The 27,266-nt window shown below is 44.2% G+C and overlaps 1 protein-coding gene across 3 annotated transcripts in view; it reads right to left on the bottom strand.

Annotated features, from left to right (window-relative positions):
• Window positions 1-27,266, bottom strand: part of LOC112228028 (cadherin-20-like) — a 120,474-nt gene that overhangs the window by 5,741 nt on the left and 87,467 nt on the right. Inside the window, exons 1-7 of one of the 3 annotated variants that reach the window (XM_042308628.1) lie at window positions 25,431-25,795; window positions 16,834-17,178; window positions 11,572-11,866; window positions 10,665-10,784; window positions 8,575-8,742; window positions 7,166-7,353; window positions 6,278-6,531 (exon numbers count right to left, since the gene is read on the bottom strand). In XM_042308628.1, the coding sequence (XP_042164562.1) occupies window positions 6,278-6,531; window positions 7,166-7,353; window positions 8,575-8,742; window positions 10,665-10,784; window positions 11,572-11,866; window positions 16,834-17,070 (1,262 nt within the window). In that variant the 5' untranslated portion in view covers window positions 17,071-17,178; window positions 25,431-25,795. Of the gene's footprint in view, window positions 1-2,657; window positions 2,903-6,277; window positions 6,532-7,165; window positions 7,354-8,574; window positions 8,743-10,664; window positions 10,785-11,571; window positions 11,867-16,833; window positions 17,179-25,430; window positions 25,796-27,266 lie in introns of those variants that run through there. The other 2 variants (XM_042308629.1, XM_042308630.1) reach the window with 2 other exon arrangements.

Here is a 27,266-nt window from a genome sequence, read left to right as displayed (position 1 = left end):
GTCTCTAACATGCCAACCACACCACTCGTGTCACGTGTGCGAGCGTTTCAAAATAAATGTACACATACATGTTACTCAATCATTGCACCCACTCTGCTAGCGCGTGTCAACGAGAGTCTGCGTAACCAGGCACTAAAATAGAACTTGAATCTATTTGTGACACTTGACGCGCTGCAAGTTCCACCTCCACCAATAGGTGCCCTTCTTTGTGAGGCATTGGAAATCATCCCTAGTCTTTGTGGTTGTATCTGTGTTTGAAAAGTCCATGCAAAAATTGTTTAGGGTTGCCATAACAAAGGGGTTGAATAATTATTGAATCAAGACATTTCAGCTTGTCATTGTTAATTAATTAGTAAAAAAACAAACATTTTCAACATAATTCCACTTTGACATTATGGGGTATTGTCTGTAGGCCAGTGACCAAAACATCTCATGTAAATACATTTAATTTGTTATACAACAAAATGTGGAAAAAGTCAAGGGGTGTGAATATAAAGCATGCAGATATCTTTATCTATTGCATGAGCTGTTGCGTTTTCTTGTTCGAGACATACTAAAGAATTTTTTTATTTTTAACATGAGTTCTTCTTTATTCTAGTTAAGCGGAGGCGTAAAGAATAGTGAGTGCATTGAACTGGAATCTCCCGCGCTCCAACTGACATGTGTGGGCTGCAAGTGGTCACGTGGCATCAGATACATTGTGCCACATGAGCTTGGCATTTTGGATGCAGTAATTACAGAATTACTGCAGTTGAACTGCAGTTATACTGCACTCTAACTGCAGTATACCAAAATAACACAGTTTTTACTGCAGTGTACCTGCAGTTAGAATGCAGAATAACTGCAGTTATTCTGTAACTACTGCATCCAAAATACCACAGTCGACCACAGTTACTACACTTTTCCTACAGTTTCACAACTTAAATATTTTTGGGGAAGGGTCGTGTGTGTTCATGCACTTTCTAACATGACAAAATGTCTCAATTCTGGGGGCACCCTCATAAAAACGTTTGCAGTCAGAGTGCAGTATAACTGCAGTACACTGCAAATAATGCGTCCAAAATAACACTGTTTTTTTACTCCAGTAATTTTTCAGTGTAACTGCAGTTCGAGTGCAGTGTCCTGATTCTCCTGTGAAGATCTGAAGGATCAGGTTACGGTGGGTCAGCTCTACAGCGTCCTCTCTCTCTCTCTCACGCTGTATTCCAAGCAGTTTTAGTGGTCCGTGGACACTTAAGGAAGAGTCTTGTTGAGTTTGTTTCATTTGGTGACCTCATGAAGGACAGGAGAGACTTTGTTTGCATACACTTCTCAATTATGAGGTTTGCATCTGAATGTTGTGTAAAATACATGATTAATCATAAGAATACTTTTGGAAGGATAACAATGTGATCTTAGTCTTCTAAATAAGAATTGTTTTTCATAGTGACTTATGATCAGTCAGTTGCCACGCACCCATGAGCACAGATATTACACGGTGTCATGGAATGCCCCCTTTTCTACTAAAAGTATAAAACCCACTTACGACAAAAGACCAGAAAACATGGAAGCTCTCGCTACTTGTTGAAATGGTTGGCAACTCTACCAAAGGACAAGACCAGAGAACGTGAAGATCATTCCCACGTTGAAATGGCTAAATATCTACAAACTAAAAAACAATTATTCAGGCTGCAGCTGTTTTTAAGTACTTTTAGTCTGGTAAAAGCAACTGGTTCAAACGACCGAATGGTACTCTGACACATCCATTATAACAAGCTACGACTACGAAATACTTTGATCTCTGGTGGACAAACCAGAGACTTTCTGTCGAATATCTGTCCAGCAGACGGACCGGCGATCGCAGAAAGGGACAACAAAGGCATACACTCGTAAATATGTCATTTGAAATGTATTTTCAAATCAGCTGTTGTTCATGTTCAAAGTATTAGAATTTCCATGAATGTAGTTATCGACTCGGAATTTCCCCCTCTTGAGCTGTCCCCACCCTTTTCCTTTGTCTACCAAGCTGTCACATTGGTTTTGTCCACTAGTGACTTTTCTTTGTGTCATGTTAGTAACCAATGTATGACCTACAGTGTGGGTGTTCATGTAATTATGTGATTGATTAGTTAGTTAGGCCAATTTCTATATCGCTGATTCATGATTAATGTTAGGGTTCGTGCAGATATCCAAGGGTTTGCGACATTCAGGGATGAGACTGATGAGGTAATAATACATTAATAGAAAACTGTAATCAATAAGATAATAAAATATCTGAAGAGATATTTTCGGGAAATTGTAACTCTATAAACAACATTTTCCTGTGGTGTCTCGACTTCCTAGTTAATTACTATTCCATGATTCGTTTAATTATGGAATAATTACACATAGAGAATGTATTTGATTATATAACAGTCTTCACATTTAATGACAGCAAACGCTATGAACAACAGTAAAACTGCAGGACACTGCAGGTATTCTGCAATTACTGCGTCCAAATACCACAGTCGAATGCAGTTACTACACTTTGACTGCAGTTTCAAAACTGAAATCTTCTTTTGTAAGGGAAATGCAATTCGAGCTAGCTCCTCAAACCGTCTCAGTTGTAATCGAATCAGCAATATATCTGCATTCTGCCAAATTGAGCTGCAGCACAGAGCTGGTGTATGTGTGTATACCTGCAATGGGCTTTACTGTGCTGTGCTACACAGGCTGGCTCATCTCCTGCCACCACGGGCCACTTTCCAAAGCGCTCCTCAGAGAACATCACACAACAATGAGTAAACAGACAGACACTCAGAGATGAAGCCAGATGAAAAGGGGGGGCACTACTTCAGGACACAGCTTAATCACATATTCATAGGGTCTCAAAGAAGGAAATTAAGTCGATTTAGAATCCTACTGGGATTGAAAGAACAAACCTAGGCTCTGTGTACAGTGATCCCTCCCTCCCTCCCCTTTCTGTCTCAGTGTGAACTAAACTCCCAAAGGCAGGCTTCCTGACCCATCATTGTGCAGCAGTACACATAGAGAAAATGGAGAGAGTTCTCAGCTATACACAGAGAGTCCTTGGCAGAATCGCCTGGTCTGTCAGACTGGTTTAGACCCTACACACACACACACACACACACGCACACACACACACACACACACACACACACACACACACACACACACACACACACACACACACACACACACACACACACACACACACACACACACACACACACACACACACACACACACACACACACACACACACACACACACACACACGATGTGGAATGGCAAGCTGTCAATGTTTAAGGCAGACCCAGCATCAGCAGCACTCTATGTACCCTCCTTTACTGATTTGACTGTGTGTGTGTGTGTGTGTGTGTGTGTGTTGTGTGTGTGTGTGTGTGTGTGTGTGTGTGTGTGCGTGTGCGCCAGCGTGTGCGCTAGCATGTGTGTGCCCAGCATAGGCGATGCCCAGCATAGGCGATGGTAGGGGAAGATCCCCCTAAAGGAGCACTATTAATATCACTCTATGGCGTGTGTGTTTGCCAGTGACAGTTAGAGACAGCAAGTATTGAGAGAAAGCGGGAGAGAGAGAGAAAGGCCTTCTCTTTCCTGTTGTATTGATTCCCCCATTTAAGGTCAACCTTATTCCCAATGGGTTTTGGTCAAAAGTAATGCGCTACACAGGGAAAAAGGTGCAATTTGGGACGCATATGTTGTCTGTCATATAGTAATGTTAGCCACACCATTTGGCCATGGTGAAACAATTGCAATTCAAGGTTGATGCTCTTACTGTAGCCATGCTCACAGGGCTGGTTTGATTTGCATCCTCACACACATAATTCCCAGAGCTTTCCCTATCTGCTTCAAGCGTGTCCCCCAAATGGCACCCTATTCCCTATAGCACTAAACAGGGAGTACCAGTTGGGACACTTGCTGAGACTGAGGGGTTTTAATATATTCACTAAAGCCACATGATCTTTTTAATTTTTTTAATTTTACCCCTTTTTCTCCCCAATTTTGTGGTATCCAATTGTTTTAGTAGCTACTATCTTGTCTCATCGCTACAAATCCTGTACGGGCTCGGGAGAGACGAAGGTTGAAAGTCATGCGTCCTCCGATACACAACCCAACCAAGCCGCACTGCTTCTTAACACAGCGCCATCCAACCCGGAAGCCAGCCGCACCAATGTGTCGGAGGAAACACAGTGCACCTGGCAACCTTGGTTAGCGCGCACTGCGCCCGGCCCGCCACAGGAGTGGCTGGTGCGCGATGAGACAAGGACATCCCTACCGGCCAAACCCTCCCTAACCCGGACAACGCTAGGCCAATTGTGCGTCGCCCCACGGGCCTCCCAGTTGAGGCCGGTTACGACAGAGCCTGGGCGCAAACCCAGAGTCTCTGGTGGCACAGCTGGCGCTGCAGTACAGTGCCCTTAACCACTGCGCCACCCGGGAGGCCCTAAAGCCACATTATCTAACAGACACTCCCAACACAGCTTTACAAAGAGGGATAACATTGGCATACCAGCATTCTGAAATAGCAGTTAATTTTAATGGCGAGAAACGATTTGTACTTGGATCCCATACAAATACACTATATATACAAAAGTATATAAACACCCCTTCAAATCAGTGGATTCGGCTATTTTCAGCCACACCCGTTGCTGACAGCTGTATAAAATCGAGCACACAACCATGCAATCTCCATAGTCAAACATTGGCACTAGAATGTCCTTACTGAAGAGCTCAGTGACTTTCAAGGTGGCACCGTCATAGGATACCATCTTTCCAACAAGTCAGTTCGTCAAATGTCTACCCTGCTAGAACTGCCCTGGTCAACTGTAAGTGCTGTTATTGTGAATTGGAAAACGTCTAGGAGCAACAACGGCTAAGCCATGAAGTGGTAGGCCACACAAGCATACAGAATGGGACCACCGAGTGCCGAAGCGAATACTGTGTAAAAATGGTCTGTCCTCTGTTGCAACCCTCACTACCGAGTTCCAAACTGCCTCTGGAAGCAACATCAATAACTTTGTCGGGAGCTTCATGAAATGGGTTTCCATGGCCCAGCAGCACACACACAAGCCTAAGCTCACTATGCACAATGCCAAGTATCGGTTGGAGCGGTGTAAAGCTCCCCACCATTGGACTCTGGTGCAGTGGGAACATGTTTTCTGGAGTGATGAATCACGCTTCACAATCTGGCAGTCCGACTGACAAATTTGGGTTTGGCGGAAGCCAGGAGTACAGTACCTGTCGCAATGCATAGTACCAACTGTTAAGTTAGTGGAGGAGGAATAATGGTCTGAGACTAGGCCCCTAGTCTTAATCTTAACGCTACAGCATACAATGACATTCTATACGATTCTGCACTTCCAACTTTGTGACAACATTTTGGGGAAGGCCCTTTCCTGTTTCAGCATGACAATGCCCACATGCACAAAGCAAGGTCCGTACAGAAACTGTTTGTCGAGATCGAGCTCTGACCTCAACCCCATCGAACACCTTTGGGATGAATTGGAACACCGACTGCGAGTCAGGCCTAATCTCCCAACATAAGTGCCGACCTACCGAACGCTTTTGTAGCAGAATGGAAGCAAGTCCCCGCACCAATGTTCCAACATAGTGGAAGGCCTTCCCAAAAGAGTGGCGGCTGTTATAGCAGCAAATGGGGGACCATTCCATGATTTTGGAATGAGCTGTTCGACACGCTGGTGTCCAACTCATTTTGTGTATGTGGCTCCAGCTGAAATTAGCACATTGGAAGATTTTCAAATCTGACAATCCAAAAATGTTTAGCCTCAAGTCATGTGAATGTTGATGAGTAGCAGTGTGAGATGAGCCCCTGACCGTTAGTGTATTCCCCAGCACTATATCCTCTAGATATAGGGCTGGGATATTGTACATTGCTGCAAATTGACCTCAAGAAGCCCAAACAGATATAACATTTGACCGAAAGTAATGAATAGGGTGCCATTTGGGATGCACAGTGAAACTACGCTCCACTCTAACCCAACATCTGCTCTGTGAGTGAGGTAAACACACTGCATCATTTAAAATGATGGGAAAGTCTCCTAATACCACACAATCCAGTACACTTTGACTGATTAGGGTCCTTAAAAATGCCAGACCATCATCATTAACACCATCTTCATTGCCAATGAACTAAAAAAATGTAAACACAGCCTTGTACACTCCAATACCATACTGACACCATCTGGCCACAAGATGACATTACATGACATTGGTCAAAACATTTTGGGTGGTATTTTGCTGTTAACCATGTCCTCACCTGATGGAGTTATTGGAAGCATCAGGGTCTCTGGCAGAGACCGTCGTGAACACTGTGCCAATCTCCGCTTCTTCAGAGACCTCTATGTAGTATGCAGCAGAGCTAAACTCTGGGGGCTCGTCTATATCCTCCACGCTGACGTGAACAATGGTAACATGGCTGAACGGGCCCTTGTCCAGAAAACGGTGGTCCAGGTGTGTGTTGGCTCCTTCTATCTTCAGAGTGTAGCTTGCTTTGCTCTCAAAGTTCAGAGGCTAGAGGGGAGAGAGACAATGGTTACCGCATTAGTAGGTATGTTGTGTCATAGGTGTAATTCATATGAATAGTTAAATGAAGCGGCCGCGGAGGTTTCTGTGCACTTCGGCACCTCCACAAACATAAGGTTCACAGGTGGGTTGAGAAAGGATCCACTAGGAGTGAACCAACAATCAAATAATGAATCTAAATTAAATTGAGTTCAATGTGACTTATTGCATTTTCATTTTAGTAATTTACGGCTGTGTCGACTCCTCTGTCCTCTGTCAGAGGACACTCAAAGCATGTCATTACCTTTCATTGAAGTCTACCCTGTGTGTGTGTTTTCATTGGTGTACCCTTTCATTGAAGTCTACCCTGTGTGTGTGTGTTTTCATTGGTGTACCCTTTCATTGAAGTCTACCCTGTGTGTGTTTTCATTGGTGTACCCTTTCATTGAAGTCTACCCTGTGTGTGTGTTTTCATTGGTGTAACCTTTCATTGAAGTCTACCCTGTGTGTGTTTTCATTGGTGTAACCTTTCATTGGTGTCTACCCTGTGTGTGTGTTTTCATTGGTGTAACCTTTCATTGAAGCCTACCCTGTGTGTGTGTTTTCATTGGTGTAACCTTTCATCGATGTCCACCCTCTGTACCTTTTTGATGGTGATGATGCCAAAGAGGTTGGTGGGGTCTGTGCTGATGTCGAAGGTGTCCCTCCCGTCTCCGTCAATGATGCTGTACCTCATCTCTGCGTTGATGCCAATGTCACGATCCTTCGCCCGGATACGACCCACAACAGACCCCACGGGAGCCGACTCCAGAACACTCATCTGATACAGCTCTGAGAAGGGGAAGGAGAGAGGAGAGAGATTGTTAAATACATTTCTTTAGTTGATGAGGTATTATGTAATAACATGTGTTAGCTCATTGTTCCTCTAGAGGGTGCCACATTTATGTAATTACACCAGGACATTAGAAGGATAAACCACAGACCGTTGAGCACAAATTGGTTCAGTCTGAGAGACGGTTCGTAAATTGGGTTGTATTGTCTTATGAGTCAACAAGAATTAATTTCAACAATTTAACCTAATTTCAAAAACAGGGGTGACAGCGGTTCTCAATTTGCCGTGCTTCCTCTGTCTGAACTGAAACGGTCACACATTATGGTTGTCAGACAAGCGCACCCGAAGGTCCTCACAACGTATTAATGTCTCACTTAAGCGATGCGACTAATTTGAGAGAAGAGAGGGGGACGTGGGGGAAATAAGGGGGAGAGAGAGGAAAAAACGAGACCACCAGTTAGGCAGAAAGCTAGGGGATGGCTGAGGATAGACAGATGATAGAGAGTGATGAACTGCTGATCTCTCATTGGACGGTAATGTGGAGATCAGGAATGGGGCCAATCAAAGAGACTGGGGCCGGAATGGGACTGGTGGCCGGGTGAAGAGAAAGAAAGAGAGGTGGGGGCATGGGGCGACTGGTGGCCGAGGAGGGATGGAAAGAGGGAGAGTAGTGAGAGGGTGGGGGATGGGAGTTGATGGAGGGATGATGAGGACAGAAAGAATAGTGTGAGAGTGGGGAGGGTTAATGGGCTGGTGGCAGACTGGTGGCCAAAGTAGATGATGAAGAGGAAGGAGAGAGAGAGAGCATGGTCTGAAGGAGAGGCACAAGCGAGGGGATACACTGCTGATTAAGTGGTGGAGAGGGCTGGAGAACAGGAAGCGAGACATCCCACTCCCATTTTTTTCTGACTGATATACAGTCAATAAACTAAGTAGACTAGACCCAGCTGCTGTCACATTGGTGTCTATGAGAGAGCCACCCCTTAAGTAGACCTGAAATGTAAAAAGAAAAAGGCCTGAGTGGTAAATGGTCTGAGTGGGACATCTTCATTTATCCACCATTTTTGAAGACAGAAGAGGAAGAACAAGAGGTGTGGAGAGGGAGGGAGATAGTTATTGAGAATGATGACAAGGGATTCAACAGTTGTGAAGATAAAATGAAGAATGGAATCCAAATAAACAAAAAGGCACAGGAGAAGAGAGGAGGCTCTGCTTCTTACTCTGATCAAACATGGGTGGGTTATCGTTGACGTCGCTGAGGGTGATGTTGACGACAGTGGTTCCAGCCAGACCCCCTAGCTGGCCTCCCATGTCCTTGGCCTGGATGATGATGGAGTAGATCTCTCTGACCTCTCGGTCCATGCCCGCCAGAGACACACGCACCTCGCCTGGGGGGACAGGGGGAGAGAAAGAGAGTGGGAGGACAAAGAGAGAGAAAGAGGGGGACGGTGGAGAGGAGAGAGAGGTCACAGTTTGAAATGGTGTGATGGGAGGGTTAGTAGATGACGGGTCGTCAGGCAGATTAGGGACACGTCTCAGACTGGGCACCAAATAACACAGCATTAAAAATGTAGTGCATTTTTCTTTTAGTGGAGCCATATAGTGCAAAAGGGAATAGGGGAGTGCCATTTCGGTAGCAGCCAGTATCTTCTTTTAACGAATGAAGTCAGAATGTTATACTGTAGTTCAGGGATCTTCAACTTGATTCAGCTACATGGGAATTTTTTCTTGAGCGGATGGTCAGGTAGCCAGAATTACCAACAATTTGGAGACTGCAAATTTATTGCAAGAAGCCCAAACAAATATAACATTAGACTAAAACATAATTTCAAACCTTGCTTACATTTGTATACGATCACATATACAGCGCAGTATTCAGACACCTTCACTTTTTCCATATTTTGTTATGTTACAGCCTTATTCTTAAATTAATTCAAATATTTTTTCCCCCATCAATCTACACACCTTACCCTATAATTAAAAAGCAAAAACAGGTTTTGTGATTTTTTTTTGCAAATGTGCCAGTCAAAAGTTTGGACACAGCTACTCATTCAGGCTTTTTATTTATTTGTGCTATTTTATACATTGTAGAATAATAGTAAGACATCAAAACTATGAAAAAACACATATAGAATCATGTGTTAACCAAAAAAGTAAAACAAATCAAAATATATTTTATATTTGAGATTCTTCAAAGTAGCCACTCTTTGCCTTGATGACGACTTTGCACACTCTTGGCATTCTCTCAACCAGCTTCACCTGGAACGCTTTTCCAACGGTCTTGAAGGAGTTCCCACATATGCTGAGCACTTGTTGGCTCCTTTTCCTTCACTCTGCTGTCCAACTCATCCCAAACCATCTCAATTGGGTTGAGTGATTGTGGAAGCCAGGTCATCTGATGCAACAGTTCATCACGCCTTGGTCAAAAAGCCCTTACACAGCCTGGGGGTGTGTTGGGTCATTGTCCTGTTGAAAAACAAATGATAGTCCCACTAAGCGCGAACCAGATGGGATGGCGTATTGCTGCAGAATGCTGTGGTAGCCATGCTGGTTAAGTGTGCCTTGAATTGTAAATACATCATAGACCAGCAAAGCACCCCTACACCATCACACCTCCTCCATGCTTCACGGTGGGAACCACACACGCAGAGATCATCCATTCACCTAACTCGTGTTGTCTGGTTTGCTTAATATAATACATTATTAATTATTTATACTTTTAATTTAAGCACATTTAAAACCAAATACTTTTTGACTTTTACTAAAGTAGTATTTTACTGGGTGACTTTCACTTTTAGTTGAGTAATTTTATTTAAAATTGGGTTCATTTTACAACACTGGAAATAGAAAAAAATAAGGAAAAACCCTTGAATGACTAGGTGTGTCCAAACTTTTGACTGGTACTGTATATATACTTATTTTTTGCTCAGAAAACTTGGGGTACCAAATAAAATCAACTGCGGGCCGAATTCGACTTGCAGGCCACCAGTTGGGTAACTCCGCTGTAGCGAATGTATTTGCTTATTGATTTTGGATTTGCCAGTTGTTGCCATTGGCAGCCACAAGAGGGCATTCTTAACCCTGTTGATATGTGCCATATGTGTTTACGTTCAAACTGTATTATATTCAGCCTGTATGTGTGTGTGTCTGTTACCTGGAGTAGCAGATGGGAGTGCCTCAGTTATGTGCCAAAACATGGAAGTCTACTAACATAACTAAAGCACATCCATTGTAACTACTATTGTTAATTAATGCAGGTCTGACGATGTTTTGACACTTTTGGTTTTGGTTTCCCCTGTGCTTTACATACCAGTCTTGGGCTCCACAGAGAAGTATGGCTGTCCTTGCAGAATGCTGTAGACCACTCTGGCACTGTTACCATATGTAGGGTCATCAGCATCTGTAGCGGTCAGCCGAATCACCTCAGTGCCTGGGGAATGAGGCGGGGATGGAGGGAGGGAGGGGGAAGTAGAAATAGAGTGATATTTATATTTCCACACAACTGGAATGACTCCTTCTGTTTCTATATGGCTATTTCAACAAGGCCTGTTTACAAAATGGATTGGCCCATCTGCATAAAACTACTTCAATGTTGACAATAGGTGTAGGCTATTAGTAACTGTGTAGTTATTTTCCGCCTCAAGGTATCTGCACTCACTGGTGGATTTATAAATATTGTATCCCACTGGTGCAGTGTGTAAGCAGAGACATAATTTTGATGGCATTATGACGATACTGCAGAGACATAATTATTTTGGCTATTGTGCGCACATAACCGAACCTCCTCATCTCCTTCCCAGCGTACACTACTCGCAGAAACACACTGCTGTGAATAACCAGCACAACAGAGACATACTGTATAATAGAGAAACAGAGTTTGCTCACTGAACTACTAGAATAAAAAAATAAGCAAAGACTGTTCATGAATGGCTGAATGGAACGTGTTGAGGCAGCAACATGGTGTCCAGCTACACTCTCTAGCTGTGTTTCTGAAAGGGTTCTGGTCAAACGTAGTGCACTATATAGAGAATAGGCTGCCATTTTGGATGCACACTGTGGCTTTATATGCCGATTCTCCACAGTTCTCCCAAAATGTGCACTTACACACTTTCTGTCAAGGATTTAAAAACATTGGTGTAACCACTGGCTTGAGGGAGTTTCCACTATTGTAAAATCCATTCAAGGGTTTTTGACCACCACAATCTCTACTGACTCACCGATGGTTGACATCTCAGGTATGGTGGCTTGGTAGGGCCCATCCTGGAACTTAGGTTCATTGTCATTGATGTCCTGAATCTTAACGATAAACTGAGATTCGGGCTCTAGGGGTCGGTCTGTCTGTCTGTTCCAGGCCTGGGCTTTCAGCAGGTACTGGGCCTTGACCTCGCGGTCCAGCCTCTTGATGGCATGGATGTCTCCTGTACTGTCATCAATGGTGAAGGTGGTGCCGGCACCGTCTCCTGATAGTATGTACTTGATTGAGCCATCCCCTAGGTCCATGTCTGAGTGGAGCTGTAGGGGTCACAGGTCAGAGGTTAGGGGTCAGAGGTTAGAGGTCAAGAGAGGTTAGAAAGTACACCTTTGTTGTAGGGCCCTGGTCAAAAGTAGTGCATTAGGGTGCCATTTGAGACGCAGACTGAATATGATTATGTGATGCTATTATTTGACTTCACTGAATCTGTGACATTTCACTACTTCACTCTTTCACGTCACAAGATGGTGGTTCAGAAGATTTCTGTAAAAGAAATGACTGGAACATGGAATAGAGTCCTTTTTTGGGAGAGTTCCACTATCTATAGATCTAAAGTTTAATTCCTGGCTAGACACCTTTCACACTGAGAGGGTCTCCTCTGCTTTGTTATATAGGCTTAGACAAAAAGGAAAGTGTTAAGTAAATGGAACGAAAGATATTCTAGACAATCATCCACACTAGTGCTCCATATAAATGAATGTGGAATGTACTGTATGTGCAGAGGTGTCACGCCCTGATCTGTTTCACCTGTCCCTGTGATTGTCTTATTTTCCCCAGTGTATTTATCCCTGTGTTTCCTGTCTCTCTGTGCCAGTTCGTCTTGTATGTTTAGTCAAGTCAACCAGCGTGTTTTTCCCCATACTATTCATACCATTTCTATTCTCTTTTCCTAGTCTTCCCGGGTTTTGATCACTGTCTAACTCTGGACTACTTTCCTGCCTGCCCTTACCTTGAATCTGCCTGCCCTTCGGTACCTATTGGACTCTGAACTGGTTTTGACCTTTTGCCTGTTCATGACCATTCTCTTGCCTACCCCTTTTTGGATTAATAAACAGTGCAAGACTCCAACCATCTGCCTCCTGTGTCTGCATCTGGGTCTCGCCTTGTGCCGTGATAAGAGCTTGTGTCCCAAATGGCACCCTATTCCCTACATAGTGTGTTACTCTTGACCATGGCCACATGGGAACCCCATGGGCCCTGGCCAAAAGTAGTGCACTAGGGAATAGGGTAGCATTTGGGAGGCAGACACAGAGATTCATTGGTACAAGAAGATACCTTGGTCACTCAAGCGTTGAAGTGGATTGAACAGTTGATCAATGATGATAAACCCTGCAGCTATCAGAGACCACATCCAGCCGACCGCGACGACATTGATTGAAAAGTTGAGAACTGTCATCAAACAGTTCAATAGTAATGATGGTGGGCATTTAGCAGATGCTTTTATCCAAAGTGACATGCAGTTAGCACATGTATATCATGACACAGGATATGACCCAGATGCAGAGACAGGAGGCGGGTAGTTTGGTTCTCCAAATATTTATTATAACAAAGCAGCAGAAAAAGGGCAGGTCGCGGGCAGGCGGCGGTTCGTAATCCAAGGCAGAGTCAGAAACCGGGTCGGAACCAGAAAGACTGGAAAACAAGAACTTGAGAAATGGGAAACACACTGGTATGACCTGACAAAACAAGACGAACTGGCAACAGGCAAACAGAAAAAACAGGTATAAATTCACGGGATAATGGGGAAAAATAGGAGACACTTGGTGGGAGTGGAGACATGCACAAGACAAACACGAACACTGTTCAACATGTCACGGAGCACGTCGTTGACCTGGGCTTGGAACACCGTGGGAGCGTTGGTCAGTCCAAATGGCATAACCAGGTACGCATAGTACCCGCTAGCTGTGTTAAAGGCTGTCTTCCCCTCGTCTCCGAAACAGATGGTAGGCGTTCCGAAGGTCCAACCTCTAAAACCTTTTCGCCCCATGGAGAGGCGCGAAAGCCGAGGAGAAGAGTGGATTTATTTGCATTTATTTTTACTGTGATGTCATTTAGGTCCCGGTAGTCGATACACGGGCGCAGGGTGGCCGGGGAGGAAGAAGGATGAATTAACCCTGCAGCTAGGAGGATGAATTAAGGATGAACCTTGCAATTAACCGTGCAGCGAGTCCTCAATGTACACTTCCGTGGTCTTGGTCTCTGGACCAGACAGGGAGAAATGCTGCCCCCTGATGAGGTGTAGTGCCAGGGAGGAGGTCAATAGTGTAGTAGGGTTGATGAAGAGGAAGAGTTGTGGTGCATGTTTTTTTTCACCTTTAGTAAGCTAGTTGAGAACAATTTCTCATTTGCAACTGCGACCTGGCCAAGATGAAGCATAGCAATTCGACACATACAACAACACAGAGTTACACATGGAATAAACAAAACATAGTCAATAAGTAGAACAAAAGAAAATAAGTCTATATATAGTGAGTGCAAATGAGGTAAGATAAGGGAGTTAAGGTAATAAATAGGCCATGGTGGCGAAGTAATTACAATATAGCAATTAAACAATGGAATGGTAGATGTGCAGGAGATGAATGTGCAAGTTGAGATACTGGGGTGCAAAGGAGCAAGATAAATAAATACTGTATGTGGATGAGGTAGGTAGATAGATGGGCTGTTTACAGATGGGCTATGTACAGGTGCAGTGATCTGTGAGCTGCTCTGACAGCTGGTGCTTAAAGCTAGTGAGGGAGATATGAGTCTCCAGCTTCAGAGATTTTTGCAGTTTGTTCCAATCATTGGCAGCAGAGAACTGGAAAGAAAGACGACCAAATGAGGAATTGGCTTTGGGGGTGACCAGTGAGATACACCAGCTGGAGCGCGTGCTACGAGTGGGGGCTGCTATGGTGAAAATTGTTGAAAATCTCCTGGTCATTGTACTCAGTGGGAATGGCTGAGAGGTCTGAGGCTTTCCCCAAGCCCGCAGAAGGACGCCCAGGGACTGGCTGTGCCGCCTTGAGGCAATGTGCATGACAGAAAGTGCTCCAACCCAAAATAGAATCCGTAGCCCAGTCGATCAAGGGGTTGTGCGTCTGGAGCCATGACAATCCCAAAACCTCAGGCACATGAGGAGACTCAATGAGCAGAAACTGCATGGACTCACTGTAGTTACCTTACACTCGCAGGTTGATGGGAACCATACTGTGAGTGACCCTGCCAATACAGCTTTCGTCCAATGCTCTGGAGTCCATGGGAATGGAGAGGGGTTGTGTAGATATGCTCAGTTCCGACACCAGGGTAGCATCTATAAAGCTCCCGTTGGTTGCAGAGTCCATGAGCACCCGGAGAGAATAAGACCGGTCTCCCCACAGTAGGATAGCATGGAGAGGAGTGTGAGTAACGGGAGATTGTAGACTCCCTGTATGGACCACCAGCTTCCTCCTACCTGCTGATGAGCCTGGTCTTTTACTCGATAGGGGGATATGTAATGTCCTGAAATACCACAATACATACAACTTTTGGCGCTCAGTCTGCATAAACGTTCCCCAGTAGACAATCTAGCCCTGCCCAGTTGCATGGGCTCAGGAATTGGCAACAGTCCTCGATGAATCCCGGGAGAACTCGGGTGACATCGGATTCTCTCGGGAATGCATGCGTCAGGGACTTCCGGGATTCTTTGGAGGCAATGGGGAACACATGGACGAACGCGTGTGGCTGGGAACAGACCTCCTCTCCCTGCTCCGTTCTCGTAACTGCCCATCAATTCTTATTGTCAGGGCTATGAGAGAGTTGAGGTCCATGGGCAGCTCCCCATGGGCAGCTCAACTTTAATTCCCTCCAATAATCCTTGAAAGAAGGTGTCGAACAGGAACTCCGTGTTCCAGGCACTTTTGGTGGCCAAAAAGTCTGCCACATTCCAGGAGTCTTGATGCAGTGGAAGTAGCTTCCGAGCTACCTTTCTCCCAGACACAGGAGAATCGAACAACATCCTTACCTCCGCCATGGAATCCTCCAGACTAAGGCAAACGCTGGATTGTTGCTCCCACATAGCTGTAGCCCAGGTGAGCTCCCTCCCGGACATTAGCGTTATAAGACACTCTATCTTCGAACGACCTGAAGGAAACAAGGAGGGCTGTATCTCAAATATGACCTGCCCAGCACATCCCAGGATCCCCAGCGTAGTGCTCTGGAGGAGGTAAGCAGGGTTCTCGGGAAGCCGGGTAGGCTGGGGAGAAGCAACTCTGGTAGCGGGGTTACTACGAGTCTGGAAGGATACCGTGGTGGCTTGCTACCTAGTAGATAGTCTGCTGAATTGTTCCAACAAAGCATTGAAGGCATGGTCATGGCGTTCCATCAAGGTATGTTGTCCCTCCATAAGGTTAAGCAGTAAGTCCTTGTGTCCTCCAATGGTGGCTCCTTGGGGGAAACAGTATTGTGGAGCTGGTCTGAGTCTGCTGGGTCAGTCATGGCCATTTCGTATTATCCCAACTCAGGATATGACCCAGATGCAGACACAGGAGGCGGATGGTTCAGTTCTCAGAATATTTTTTTTAAAACAAAGGGGCAGGAAAAGGGGCAGAACAAGAGTAGGCAGAGGTTCGTAATCCAAGGCAGAGTCAAAAAGGGCCAGAACGGCAGGCAGGATCAGGGACAGGGCAGGCAGAAAGGTCAGATCCAGGAAGACTTGATAACTGGTGAAACAGGAAACATGCTGGTAAAATCTAACAAAATAAAACGAACTGGCAATAGACAAACCGAAAACGCAGGAATAAATACACTGCCAGGGTGTGTATGAAGGCGAAGTCAGGTGCAGGAGAGCAGAGTATGATTAAATAAAGCGCACTGTATTATAGTTCCAAACTGGGAGCACAACAAAACAAACGCGCTCATAAAACGGAACAATAAAGTAAAGCGCTTAACGAACATCACTTGACATGTAAACAATTACACACAAAACATGATGGGAAACAGAGGGTTAAATACAAGTAGATTGATTGGGAAAATGAAAACCAGGTGTTTATGAAATCAAGACAAGACAAATGGATGCATGAAAAATGGAGCGGCGATGGCTAGAAAGTATGACGTCGATCACCGAATGTCGCACGAACAAGGAGAGGAGCCGACTTCGGCGGAAGTTGTGACATACACGGTGGATAATGGGGAAAAATAGGAGACACCTGGAGAGGGGGTATGTGTGTGTGTGTGTGTATGTGTTCATGCTTGTCTGTGTGTGTCGACTCACCTTTCCAATGTATAGCGGCTCCAGTCCAGTGTACTCCTCCAGCACAAAGAACTGGTTCCATACCCAGCCTCTTTTCACCCTCCTCAACAGCCCTGCTCTACTTTCCTCCTGTGACCTGGCTTTATCCATACGGCCCTGGGCCTCACACAACAGGGTCAGCAGGGCTAGAGCTAGTGGGAGTAGTAGGGTGTAGACAGGCCTACCACCCCCAAGATAGTGGTGAAGTCGATCTCCCATGATGGATACTCAACCACAAAGCAAATTGTTTTGTGTTTTCTTTAGGGATCCAATGACCCACCGATGTCGTGCCTTTATCTCTTACGTCCTGGGAAGGTCCTTAAATGGCTAGAGAAAAGAGACAGCAGAGATGAATTTCAAAACCCTTCAAATGTAGCTGTCATTGTTGTGTCATGACACTATCGTCCTTGGCCTATAAGCTCCTTTGCTGTTTTGTTCTTCTCTGAAACTAAGGAGGAAAGTATGGATGAATGAAAAGATGTAAAGATGGAGGGATGACAATGATCCCAGCCTATTGTGTATAACCACCAATTCCTCTTCTTTTCTGCTATTTGGTGAGTGATATTTAATGTGTGTGTGTGTATGCGTGCTTACGTCTGTGTGTGTGTGTGCGTGTTTGATGTGGAAGTGCGTGCATGTGCTTGTGTGTGGTAGAAAGATAGAGAGCTGTATTAAAACTTAATTATTGGGGCCTCTCACACTGCAGATGAGGTGCGTTTAGAGTAGGAGCGGAGAGGGAGAGATTGGGGAGAGGTATGTCTTCTAGGGGCTGCAGGTTAACCTGAGAGGGACCAGGCATGATACTAAACTCTGATACCAGCTTGAGCACGAAACCCTTCTGCATTTAGCTTCTTCCTTCCCCATTTATTGTGTTGTGCTTAGACCAAGGGGCTCCAACAGGTAGATCGCGAGCTACCAGTAGCTCTCAACCCATGAGTAGTTCCCCAAACAATTCTGAAAGCACATACAGTGCCTTGCAAAAGTATTCATCCCCCTTGGCATTTTTCCTATTTTGTGGCATTACAACCTGTATTTTAAATGTATTTTTATTTGGAGTTCATGTAATGGACATGATCTGTCACATGATCTCAGTATATATACACCTGTTCTGAAAGGCCCCAGAGACTGTAACACCACTAAGCAAGGGGCACCACTAAGCAAGAGGCACCATGAAGACCAAGGAGCTCTCCAAACATTTCAGGGACACAGTTGTGGAGAAGTACAGATCAGGGTTGGGTTATAACAAATATCCTAAACTTTAAACATCCCACGGAGCACCATTAAATCCATTATTAAAACATTGAATGAATATGGCACCACAACAAACCTGCCAAGAAAGGGACGCCCACCAAAACTCACAGACCAGGCAAGGAGGGCCTTATCAGAGAGTCAACAAAGAGACCATAGACAACCCTGAAGGAGCTGAAGAGCTCCACAACGGAGATTGGAGTATCTGTCCATAGGACCACTTTAAGCTAAGAGTGTGCAAGAGTGAATGCCAAGAGTGTGAATGCCTTGAATACCAAGAGTGTGCAAAGCTGTCATCAAGGCAAAGGGTGGCTATTTGAAGAATCTCAAATATAAAATATATTTTGATTTGTTTAACACTTTTTTGGTTACTACATGATTCCATATGTGTTATTTCATATTTTTGATGTCTTCACTTTCATTCTACAATGTTGAAAATAGTAAAAATAAAGAAAAACCCTTGAATGAGTCGGTGTTCTAAACTTTTTGACCGGTAGTGTGTAGAGATGGATATTGCACGTTCTGATATTTCTTAATTCCTTTCTATGTTTTGTATTTGTGTGTATTGTTAGGTATTATTGTCACGTTCTGATTACTGTCACGTTCCTTTATTATGTCTTTGTGTTAGTTTTGTCAGGGCATGAGTTGGGGTGGGTACTCTATGTTCTTTTTTCTATGTTGTATTTCTGTGTTTGGCCTGGTATGGTTCTCAATCAGAGGCAGCTGTCGATTGTTGTCTCTGATTGAGAATCATACTTAGGTAGCTGGTTTTCCCCAGTTTGGTTGTGGGTGATTATTTTCTGTGTCTGTGTTTTCCACACAGAACTCTTTCGTTCGTTCTCCTTGTTATTTTGTTTTTGTGTTCAGTGTTAATAAATATCAACATGGAGATGCACCACACTGCACCTTGGACCTCTTCTCCTTCACCAGACGAAAACCGTTACAATTACTGCGTTGGAGATAGAAACATAAGCACTTCATTGCACCTGCGGTAACATGTGCAAAATATGTATACGAGACCAATAGCATTTGATTAGATTTTTTACTATCCCATCAAAGCCAAATTGACATTATCCCACCGCTGGTTAGACACTATTGGCTCAAAAAGCCAAACGTAACACAATATCTGCCATTTCATTTACAGCAATATTACCCATCTGCCTGTGTGGTGCGTGAGTGCATTTGTGTATCCCTTAGTTTAGCCAGTTAGCGATGCTAATGACAACCATCTTCTGGGTAGACAGAAAGGCTTTCCCCAGAATCTTCACAATAAAATGTTAACTACAAAATAGGCTTACCTGATAGAATGTTATCATGATTATTTGTATTAAGCAAGTTCACATTAGTTTTGCGAACTATACCATGGTGTGTGCAGTATTGCTAGCCAGACACAGTCCTCAATTAAAGGTAAATGTTAATATTATTTTTTCCCAGACAATGGTACGGTGATGTATACATTTACATGCACTCTGAACATGCAACTGTGTTGTTTCTCTAAAAATAATTGTCATTTTTACCATTACAAAATCTATTTTACAGCAAAGACCTGGTGAAGAGTTGCAGGGGAGAAAAGAGCATGTCTATTTCAACACTAAATACATTTGTAGCTGGAGACATTTTTTTTAAGTACCTCTTATACAAAAAAAATATTGTAGACCCCTGGCTTGGACTGTGTAGCAACCACACTCAAACCCTATCTCTCTCTCTCTCTCTCTCTCTCTCTCTCTCTCTCTCTCTCTCTCTCTCTCTCTCTCTTCTTTCTTCATTGTTGGTGATTTCAGCTTCCCCCTCTATTTGCAGTTTCTAAGAACAACAGTAACTTCTTTCATTTCTCTCTGGCTGTCTTCTCTAAGCGTGTAGTTGCTTCTCTCCCTCTCCACTCTCTCCCCCTCTCCCCTTTTCTCCCTCTCTCTTTCTGCTGCCTGTCATAGGGGAAGTGAGAGATGCGCTGCTGTTTCTCCCTGCCGCTCTCTCTCCCCCTCTTCTCCACTCTCACTCCCTCATCTATCTCCCTCTGCTCCTCTCACACTCTCCTTCTCTCATCTTTCTCCATTTCCCCCTCTCTCCCTCTCCTCTCTCTTTCTGCTGCCTTAGTAGAGGAGGTGAGAGGTGCGCTTTCTGCCTTCTGCTAATGGACTCAGGGTGTGATGTCATGAGATTGGAGTGTTTGTGTCCGAATAGAATTACCTTTGTGTACTAAACGCTACTCACACCGTGAACTACTGTACATGCTACATGCCTGATAGGGCAACACGCAACAAGTGGCGCACCATTCCACAAAGTAGAGTTTGGCAAAGAGGAAGTGGAGAGAGTGGAAAGAGTTGAGAGCGGTAGAGAAATGGAGAGACGGAGGAAGAGTATTTCCACCATTTAGCGGGTGTAGGCACTGACTTGATAACTGATTTCCAAATGTCAAGTTTATTTGCTAAAGTTATTTTTCCTGCACTCGAACTGCCCACAATAATCAGAGCAAGCAAGGTCAATCATTATTTCATGGTGCTGTGGATCTTTTGATGTTTTGTATTGATTTCAAGTAATGTTTTACATTTAATCAATGTCTTTCATATGCTCTACTCAAACGGTGCCTTTATGACTCTTACTTGTTTTTCTTTCCATTTGTCAGTGAGGTGGTAACATCTGTTTGCCTCCACCACAATATATTTCCTCTCTGTTAACAAGCTGCAAGGGGCAGAAAACGGACAGCTGTGTCGTGATAATGCAGAGAGGGGAAAGGGAAACGAGAAAAATGGAAAGAAAAGACTGCTAGCAGTGGGCGTGGAGAAAGAGATGGGAAGGGGGGGAGAACAAAAGAAAGAAAGAGAGCAGAGAAAGAGAGACTATGTTGAGCTCTATTATATTGTGTAAGAGAGAGCTCATTGTGCCGCCGTGGACACTCCCAGTCTCCAAACACAGTTAATCATTATTGAAGAGTCACAAAGAGACTGGAGGCTAGGGGAGGGTGCTGAGCGTGGTGGTATTGTTACAGAGCCACTGGTAGGAGGGGGTATATGGCTAGTAGCCACCCTGGCCCTCGAACTCAGGGGATATGTCCCAAATGGCCCCCTATTCCCTATGGGCCCAGTTAAAAAGTAGTGCACTATATAGGGGATAGGGTGCCATTTGGGATGCAATCTTGAACTTAGAGCCCCACGAGGGCCACTTGCAGGCTGGGTGAGCCCTGACCCCCATGGGCCCCTCCTGGACCTACCCTATTCTGTCTGTTTCCATTCTCTCTCCATTCTTTCTATTCAATTCGCCATGTTGTTCATTATGAAGTCAAATTATCTCCTCGCTAAACCCTCCACACACCCATTCACCCCCCACCCAGCCCTTCCTTCTCAGGGTTCACGATTGTGTGTTTGTGTGTGTGTGTGCTGCTCCCGGCAGAGGTCAGGGCATGCACCCATTGCATTCTACCTCTTTTTTTGTTGTGTCTAATGAGGTGACATGCTACATAGTTGTGCTGGCTAAACATTCCACATATCTCCCTCAGACTAATCTGATGGCTCTTCAGATTAGCAGCTGCTCTTGCTGCTCCTGCCTTTACGACCTACCACACAAGATTCCCCTGTCCAGAACAGAGGAATGGATGGATGGATGAATGGATGGAAGGAGGAGGGTGGAGGGATGATTGGTGGAGGAGACATCATATGAGAAAGCTTAAGGAGAGGTATTTTCCCACCACAATGACATGTTCTACTGACTTGAGGATTTCGGAGGGAAACGGTAAAAGACAGTTTAACTTTCAAAGAGAACAGCGTGCCTTATAAAGATGTGTGTCGTTCTCAAAGCGTCCTGTTGCGCTGTCTATGTGTGTGTTTGTGCATTGCATGTTTGAGTGCGTGCTTGTGTATCTAATGTGTGTGTCAATCAAGGAAGGGATGTAACAATCAACAGCAGGTGTTCGAGGAATTAAAGGACCATATCGTTGAGTCATCAAACTCTCAGTCAGTCTGTCAGCATGGCATCCTTTTCCCTATATAGTGCACTACTTTTGACCTACCATAGGGTGCCATTAAAGACCATGCACTAATATTTGGCGAGAAAATACCATCAAAACCACTACTTTCCTTCTCCCATTCCCTTAGGCCTACTAAAGAGGAAAACAACACACATGAAACAAGGCTATCACAACTAACAGAACTGTACAAAAACCCTCTGCTGTTAGTCACTCAGACTCTGTGAACTCAGCCTGACTTTTGTGCTCTGCTGCAGATCATGTGAAATTTTATTTAATTTTTTTCACAAAGTCAATCTCATATGATGGTTGCCTACTTCCTGTCGAGCGAGCACTTTCTTCTCAGGAGCAGCGGTGTGCTTGTCTAAAACAGAGTTATACACTCTGCTTACCAAACCATCAACAATGACACTCCAACAATGTAGCCATTGAACACTGAACAGATAACTTTGACTTCCTCTCCACTTTGTGTGTGCTAACAACAGTGTGGTAAACAACATATCTGTTGAATAGATAACTTTCCGATATATAACTTAATGTGGTGCGGCAGTGTGTCGTTGAACAGGTATGTCACAATGTAGGCCTACCTATTGAAGAGATAACGTTCCGACTTTCTCCCAACTTTGTGTGTGGTGTGACAGTGTGGTCCTATTTCCTATGTAGACCCAGGTCTGCCTTTAAGGTCATTCATAAGGCTTAATTTCACAGTGGGCATGTCCGTATCCTCCATTCACCCCTATCTAAGAGGACCCCCGTTCCTAAATGGACCATTAATGACGGAGTCACCGTGAAAGAGGGGCGGAGTTGGGGCTCCAGCATCATAAAACCACAGGGAGATACGTCATGGATCATTTGTTAACCACAATTGATTTTGCATGGTGGAGAAAGTAGCCATCACTGAGACACTTCATATATTTGACCCCAGAGAAAGATGGATGCACAGTATCTGGGTTATTTAGGGCCGCATTGATGGGTAACATCCTGGTGTGGGTGGCCAGATTCCCACCTATGCTAGACTGAGAAAACATAAGCCATTTTCAAATTCAAAGAAAAGTCATAGAATTATAGATTTTCCATAAACTTTTCAAAGTAGGTTAATTTTGGATTGAACCCCACTACTTTGCGGTACCATTAGCCTGCATGTGCCTTGTCGTAAAAGCCCATTCCAATGATTTCTTGTATTCAGTATATTTTTTTATATGACAGAAGAAATTTACCAGGTTGTGTGATTTTCTCAGCGGCAAAGGGTCTATGGTACGGTGATATCACAGACAGTTCACAGAGGGAGGCAGCGATCTTCAAATACTGTTTGGAGCAATAGGAGGTGTGTCTTCTCTATGCCATCACTCTCAAATCGCGCAGATGTTTGTGTATGTGCGTGCGCGGCGTATGTATGCAAGCAAGCGTGTGTGTGCCTGCACCCCTCTCGCCCCCAATCCTAACCTCTCGTCCCTCACACCCCACCTCCACCCCCTCTCCCTGTAGCTGTAACCCCAGCCACTGTCTGTGCTGCTGCTGCAAAGTGAGGGTGCTCTATTTCCCTCCCCATGGGTTGTTTAATGTGGTGCTCCTAATTATGCCCTCCCTCTATATATCCCACTCTCTCTCCCTCTATCCTTCTTCCCTTCCTCTCCATCCAGCCTCTATGTGTTCTTGGAGGCCACGTGTGAGCCTCTGAAAATTATAGGATGTACAGTACATTATGTGCTGTGAACCACGTAGTGTTGCTGTCTCTGTCTGGAGCAATGGGCTAGCACCCTTAGTGCCATGGGAAGGGCAAAAGTTATCACCACATTTTTTCCTACCTGCTCCTTTGTCCTATTATTTTCCATAACAATATAGTTTCCTCCTTCTTTTCTCTCAAGCTCATTGTCTTATTCCAACTATCTTGCACTTTCTTTCTCTTTCCATCGCTGGTGCTGCTCTCTCTCGCTCTCTTTCTTTCTCTCTCTCTCTCTTTCTTTCTTTCTCTCCCCATGCACATATAAAAAGAAACCTTGTGATATACGGATAAATTAAATCACACAAATTGGCATTCATCCCGACCACTGGTGCATGGAAATTATGTCACGGGGCATGAGTGTCACCAGGAAAGTTTGCAATCCATGTCACTCCACCACAAATTAACCAACAGAGTCCTGGGATTGCGTCCCAAAGGCATCCTATTCCCTGCATAGTGCATTACTTCTGACCAGGGCCCTGTTCAAAAGTACTGCCCTATATAGGGAATAGGGTGCCTTTTGGGATGCGACCCTGCAGACAGCAGAGGGCCTCTTCAGTACTCGAATATCCCTTCATAATCACTCCAAAACATCTCTGCAGATGGAGAGATTGGGATAGGTTGTTGTTGAGATAGAGAGGTGATGTACTTATTCTCTGCTGCATAAACGCTTCGGCATTTAGCGATTCAGAGATTCCTTTTCTGTTATCCTGTCCGTCTGTGTTGGAATGTTGTTTAAAAACACGACTGCATGACTGGGAGAGTAGAGCGTCGGAACGTCTGGGCGTGCATCTCAAATATCACCCTATTCCTTTTGTAGTGCACTACTTTTGACTAGGGCCCATAGGACTCTGGTCAAAGTAGTGCACTATATAGGGAATAGGGTGCCTTTTGGGATGTAGCCTGAGATCGTCTAGGAACCCTTTGAAGCTGTTGTTAGTTATTACAGAGACTACACAGCAAAACCTCAGCATAATGTGCGTCACTCAGTTCCGTGAATGAGCGTTAATCGTCCCAACTTCTGACACGGATAATAGCTACAATGTCTTTGTGTCTTTGTGCACACTTGTCAATCCGGTTTATTTCCCAGCTTCGGTTGACAAGGAGACAGCTTAATGGTTTTGAAGAAGATGACAAAAGTCCTCGTCATGTTGAAAAATTAAAGCCTTCACTGTGACTGAGATTTGAACACTAAACTAAAGTCCAGACTTTAAATACAGTGTATTTAGGGCTAGACGTGTACTGAAGGACCCCATACAGTTCTGAGCCCAGGTTTGTATTCGAGTTATACTTTGCCACTAGCATTCTCATAGATCAATTACTCTCTCCTCAAATTACTCAAGTCCATTCTTGACAAATAAAAATGATGTACAAAATGAACATACATTATAAGCAGGTTACAGCTTCAGTTAGCTTGTCTCACTTTGCACAGGTTTCTCATTTCCATTTCTACATATAAAAAAAAAGTCAAAGGATAACATCAAGACAATGACTGAACATTCTAAACATGCAGAAAGGAAATGAGAAACCATTATCATTGACTGCAATGTCCCAACAGTAACACCCATTGAAGAATTTAATTGAAATCTCTCATTGATGATCATGTAGAAAGGCATTCGAGAAGTCAGAATAATTAAAAATTCCAGACCTTACCTTCTTTCTCTGTCCTTTTCAGACAGTTTTTGCTATTTTTTCTTCTTCTCTTATCCGTCTCTTCTTTTCTCTCCACTCTCACTAAATTGCACTTGGTAAAGTTGTGGAAGTAACTGCCTGCAATGCATCAGTTCCCCTAAAGTTACTTTGGGTCCATGCTCCCTCTAAACCACACTGGGTGTCCTTTGTAAAGTTTCTACTTCTATCACTCATTGTCTCTCTCTGTCTCTCTCTCTCTCTCTTTCTCTCCACGCTCTCTCTCTCCAGGCTCTCTCCCTTTTGCTTTCCACAAGCTCTCTCTCTCTCTTTCTGTCTCCACGCTTTCATCCACAGTGTCATCTTGCCCAGGAGCCAATCAGACTAAAGGACCATTGGCTGCTGTGTACAATCAGGGGTCCGCAACCAGAAATATGCAACCTGAGGCAGGGGATGAGAATGCTTCTCAGAGCAGAGCAAGAGAGCAAAAGAGAGAGAGAGAGAGAGAGAGAAAGAGAGCAAGAGAGAGAGAGAGAGAGCAAGAGAGAGAGAGCAAGAGAGCGAGAGAGCAAGAGAGAGAGAGAGAGAGGCACCAGCGATTGAAGAGAGAGAGAGCAAGAGAGAGAGAGAGCAAGAGAGAGCGAGAGCGAGAGAGGCACCAGCGATTGAAGAGAGAGAGAGAGAGAGAGAGAGAGAGAGAGAGAGAGAGAGAGAGCAAGAGTGAGAGAGAGAGAGAGAGAGAGAGAGAGAGAGAGGCACCAGCGAATGAAGAGAGAGAGTTTTTTTTTTAGTATAAAACCTTTATTTTTTACTCAAGTGTTAACATAAATTTTGTAATTCCTAAACAAAAATAAATACATAACATATACATTCAACTTATTTCATCAGCAAAAAATAATTTCCCCTCCTCTACAAAACAAAGCGCTCCTTCGTAGGCCCACTTCTCCTCAAATAAAAGGAGATCTTTTACAGCTGAAAAGAACTCAAAATCTACTTTTATTCTTGCTTTCACTAATCCTTTAAAAACACATCTTACATCCTGCCCATATCCCGTTTCTATCTTATGTTTCCTACTCAGAAAAATTGACATCTTAGCTTGTCCCAAAATAAAATTTTACATTTGACATTTTCTTTTCTGTTGTTTACTATATTGAAACCCCAAAATAAAAACAGTGTTATTGAAAAACTCCCCTACAGCTTTAAACAAAGATTCCAGCATTTCCAATAGAGGTTTTATCCTCTCACACTCCATAAAACAGTGAAAAATGGTTTCTCTTATATTACAAAAAGGACATCCATCTCTAACATCTGAGTTAATAACAGATACAAAAGCATTAACTGCAATGATGCCATGTAAAACCCTCCATTGCATATCACCAGTACCCTTTTGTAACGGTGGCTTGTACAGTGCTCTCCATGCTGGCTTTACCTTGTCATCAATGCCCAATTTTACCCTCCATGGAGTGTCTTTTCTATTTTTCAATGTATCTTTATTCAACACATTGACACACCCCCTATACAAGTCCTTCCCATTCACCTCATCCAAACCCACCTCCTCCTAACCCTCTCAAATCCAGCAATAACGCCTTTCTTTCTGACTCTGGGATATTTGGTGTAATCCCTAGTCTTGGAAATGAGACGTCTTCATCTTGTACATTCTTCTTGTGGCTACTAAGCATAGCCCATTCTTCCGCTGACAGAGCCTTCCTGCAGCTCCCCAGCATTTGTCCGACAATCCTTTCCGACCTCATTCCCAAATGTTCTGCCACCCGTCTTCCATCCATTAAGGTGGGCCTTAATCTTAATCTTAATCTTAATCTTGGAGAAATGTGGAACAGCTGCAGTTGTACAATCCAGTCT

Source organism: Oncorhynchus tshawytscha, linkage group LG29 (genome assembly GCF_018296145.1).
Source record: "Oncorhynchus tshawytscha isolate Ot180627B linkage group LG29, Otsh_v2.0, whole genome shotgun sequence".
Lineage (NCBI taxonomy): Eukaryota > Metazoa > Chordata > Actinopteri > Salmoniformes > Salmonidae > Oncorhynchus > Oncorhynchus tshawytscha.
Note: the sequence above shows the minus strand (reverse complement) of the source record. Positions and strands in the feature narration are given on the sequence as shown.